The 4,595-nt window shown below is 40.6% G+C and overlaps 1 protein-coding gene across 1 annotated transcript in view; it reads right to left on the bottom strand.

Annotated features, from left to right (window-relative positions):
* Window positions 1–1,942, bottom strand: part of LOC106876564 (high affinity cAMP-specific and IBMX-insensitive 3',5'-cyclic phosphodiesterase 8B) — a 288,850-nt gene extending 286,908 nt beyond the window's left edge. The window contains exon 1 of the mRNA XM_014925160.2: window positions 464–1,942. Coding sequence (XP_014780646.1) covers window positions 464–655 — 192 coding nt within the window. The 5' untranslated portion in view covers window positions 656–1,942. The remainder of the gene's footprint in view (window positions 1–463) is intronic.
* Between the last annotated feature and the right edge of the window lie 2,653 nt (window positions 1,943–4,595).

Here is a 4,595-nt window from a genome sequence, read left to right as displayed (position 1 = left end):
ATATATATATATATATATATAGCGAAAGAAAGAGAGAAAGAGATAAGCATATATTTGCATATGTGTGTACGCGCGAAAAATTACTGTATTAACAATATAGGCATATAGATATGTGTGTGCGTGTGCACATATGCACGTATATAAATATTATGCATGGATGAATAATAATAAATAGATTGATAGATATACACATGCATCCATATGTGTATGCATGTGTTTCTGCACACAAACACACGCACGCTTATATATGTGTAGCAACATCATCATTACATGTTTATATATATACATGTGTATGTATGCATGAATGTAAGTATGTATGTATGTATGTATGTATGTATGTATATACATATATGAACATGATAGCAATTAAATGCATGCATACAGGTGCACAGCAAGGTACTGATATATTTATACACACACACATACATCGTATATAGAAAGGTGTCGAGAAAGACAAACTTACCTGTTCATTGGGTGGTGGTTCGTCGATCTCCGGGTTATCCGTGGGTAAATTGCCGGAGCGTAACGCGTGTGACATGGGGAAGAAGCGACTTAACTTCGGTTGTGACCTGGCCACCGGTGACGAGTTCGAGTCATCGGCTCGGTCCCGACAGTAGCCAGGTCGGGACCCACGTATGCTGGGTGCACAACCCATCAAGTTAGTTCGTAGTTTATCCGTTAATACTGAGAAATCCACGTTGAATCTGGTGTATATAGGAAGATGGATGAAGTGTGGTTGTTGTTGTGATTAGTTCTGTGATCTGTCTGAGCGGGGTTAAACGTGACAGCACTGAGAATCGAACCTCAACAACATCCTACTGAACTAATAAAACCACACAAGCCTCTCTCTCACCCTCTCTCATTTTCTTTCTCTCTCCCTCTCACCACTACCACCACCATCACCACCTACACTATATTTCTCATCTGTTATTTTCTCCTCTTTTCTCTTTTTCTTTTTACTTTCTTCTCTCTCTCTCTCTCTCTCTCTCTTTTCTGAGTGTTGAAGGAGTGTGTGTGTGTGTGTGTGTGTATGTGTGCGTGTGTGTAAAAATATAAAATGTATAACGATATATGTATATGAACGTGTGCGTGCAATGAACTGTGTGTGTGTGTGTGTGTGTGTAATGTCTGTGAGTGTGTGAGTGTTTGTATTTGTGTATATATGTATTATGTTCAGAGTTGTTTTAAGTATACGCTATTATTTCTCTTAAGTCGAGATAGTTGTGTGCACGTACATATGCATATACGAATAAATACATACATACATACATACATACATATAATATATATGTGTGTGTGCATAAGCGTGTGTATATGAAAACATTAGCATATATACTTGTTCGTGCGGATATGCATGCAAAAATTGTGTGTTTGTATGTATAAATACATATGTATAAATATAGGTTGTGTACCTTGACACGAAATCCTCGGCCTTTGAGTAACTCCAGTAGCAAATTTCAGAAAATATTATATACACTCTGCGTCACGTATTGAGTTCTTTTTTTCCGCTCGTAAACCCAAACATACTACATACAAACATGTACATATCCAAACATACATGCATGCATACATATATATATATATATATATATATATATATATATATATATATATATATGTATGTATGTATGTATGTATATGAGTTTGGGTAAGTTATGTCCGTCTAGAGGTGTGTACACGAGACACACAGGTGTGTACTGACAACACACATGTTGCTGTGTTATGGTGTTCGAGATACTTCAAGTGACAGACAGCCACATGTATCCAACGCATAGCTTTACAATAAATAGATTGTCGACACTGACGGATGTATGTGGCTTTTTGTGTGTGAGTGAGTGGATGTGTGAGTGGCTGTATGAGTGACTCTGCTTATGGCCGTATGCGTGGCTGTGTATACGTTTACGTATGTGTGCGTGCGTGTGTGGATACACCTATGGGTCTGTAAATGTGTACGTATAGGTATATACAAGCATGCATATATATATATATATATATATATATATATATATATATATATATATATATATATATATATATACGTGTGTGTTTGGCTTTGTGTACGTTGCTGTATGTACATGTGTGCGTTAGTGGATACGGCTATTGGTGTTTGTGTTTAAATGTGTATGTGTGAGTGTGGCTCTTATATCAGCGGTGTGTGCGTGTGTATGTGTGTGTGTGAGTGTAGCTGTGCTCGTAGCCGTATGTAATGCTGTATGAATGTGTGTGTCTATGTGAGTAGCTGAGCTTATGGTATGCGGGATTGTGTATGTATGCATGAGTGAGACTGTGAGTGCATCTATGCGCGCGCGCGTCCGTGCGTAGTGTGTATGTGTGTGTGTCTGTGCATATGTGTGTGTATGTAAATAAAGCTGGTTATCGCTACTTATATGTATGTATATATATATATTTATTGCTATACGTGTATATCGTTATATATTATATATGAGTGTGGTTGTGTGCGTGTGTGGCTTTGGCTATTAGTAAGCGCGCGCGTGTATTTGAGTGTGTGTGTGTGTGTGAGTGTGACTGCCTTCAAAGTTCTATGCGACGGACGAACTAGTGTGTGTACGTGCCGGTGTGTGTGTGTGTGTGTGTGTGGTGTTATGCTCACTATGGTATTTAAGCGTTCCGTGTAAGATTTACGAATGTATGTGTTGGTTACCGTACGGAAGGATGTGTGTATATGTAGTTTGTGTGCGTGTGCGTGTGTGTGTGTGTGTGTGTGTGTGTGCATTACATGATTTACTAAATTGCGTGTGTAGTACATGTATGTGAATGTATGTGTGTAGGTGTGTGTGTGTATATAAGAAAGAGTGAGAGAGGGAGAGAGAGAGAGAGGAAAAGAGGATGAGATGTTTCACGGTGTTTGTTGTGCTTTAGCCACAGGTCAATCTTGACCACTCCGTTACGTTTATGTATGTATGTATGTATGTACGTATGTATGTATGCATGTATGTATGCGTATGCATGCACATATATTTGTGTGTGTGTGTGTGTGTGTAACCTGGGACTACATCCGTGCACTCTTTATTTAAGATGGTAGGGTCTGATTTAAGAGAGATTCGGCTGTTATTTCTAGCAGGCTTGTAAGCGAATACGTGTGTGTGTGTATATGTGTGTGTGTGTGTGTGTGTATGCGTGCGTGCGTTCGTGTATTTGTATGTGTGTATCGTACGTGTATGAGCGAATAAATACGAATGAAGTTCATTTAAGAATGTATTTGCGTGTGTGTGTATGTGTGTATGTGAGTGTGTGTGTGTGTGTGTGTGATGTAATATGTTACTGGATCTTCCCCGATCGAAAAGACTTATAACCAAAACCGTTCCGCCCGTGAGCATCCTGCCTCCGATTCACTCATAGTGTATGACTACCTCACTGCATGTGTGCTTCCTGGATGGAGAAAGTAGGGTGGAATTTGAGGGAGTGTTAGTTGCTATTTCTAGCGGATCAAGTTATCAGTGAGGCTCACTCGTTGTTTTGTTTGCGTGTGTGTATGTGTGCGGCTATGTCAATGGTTTCGTGCGTGCGTGCGTGTGTGTATGGGTACGTAAGTGTGCATACGTTCAATAAGTGAGGTTATTTGTGGGCCTGTTTGTTTGAATCAATGTGTGTGTGTGTGTGTGTGTGTGTGTGTGTGTGTGTGTGTGTGTGTGTGTGTGTGTGTGTGTGTGTGTGTGTGTGTGTGTGTGAGCGCATTGCATGCGTGTGTGCGTGCGTGCGTATGTATGAGTGTGTCTATCAGTGTGTGCGTGTGTGTGTGTGTTTAAGCGTGTGGATGAAAGAGTGCAAACGTGCGTGTGTGTCAGAGGGAGAAAGAGAAATTGAGTTTGTATGTGAGTGCGTGTACTGAGTGCCTGTGTAAGTGAGTGAGTGAGTGAGAGAGAGAGAGAGAGACTGAAACAGAGAGAGGGAGAGAGAGAGAGAGACAAAAGGTTAATGTATTCTTTTCTTTTACTTATTGGATCGCCGCCAGGCTGGAGCAATGCTTTGAAGGTCATTGTCGAAACAAATTGACCCCAGTTGTTGGTACTTACCCTATTGGTCTCTTTTTGTTGAAACAACAAGCTACGGAGCCGTAAACAAACCAACAGCGATTGTCAAATGGTGGTGGAACGAACATGAAGGCACACATATGGCTTTAGAAGTATTTATACGTATATATAGATTAAACGCACACACATACACATACACGTACGTGTGTGCGTGTGTTTGTGTGTGTATGTGTATGTGTGTGTGTGTGTGTGTATGTGTGTGTGTGTGTGTGTGTGTAAACAAGAGTAAGTCAAAGATTGTACGCAATCTGGTTTCTATAATTAATTCAAACAAAAGCAAGGATTGAACCAGTGACCTCTTTCTTCGACACAATCTCCTCGTATTTCTTCCAGTGGTCTACAACCTCGCTTATTCCATCGGAGCAGAAGCTTTCCGCGCAGCCATTTATGGTCCCATGACCAATTTACAGAACGCATGTACCTCATCGATGGTCACTCGTCGGTTTGCTAAAACCATCTCTCGAGCTTGTTGAATTTTCACGTCAGCGGTGGAGGTTCATGGCCGTCCGCTTCCCTCTTCCACTCTTGTCACGCCATTATTGT

The sequence above is a fragment of the Octopus bimaculoides genome, chromosome 10 (genome assembly GCF_001194135.2).
Source record: "Octopus bimaculoides isolate UCB-OBI-ISO-001 chromosome 10, ASM119413v2, whole genome shotgun sequence".
In the NCBI taxonomy this organism is placed as follows: Eukaryota; Metazoa; Mollusca; class Cephalopoda; order Octopoda; family Octopodidae; genus Octopus; species Octopus bimaculoides.
This window is presented reverse-complemented; position numbering and strand designations above follow the sequence as displayed.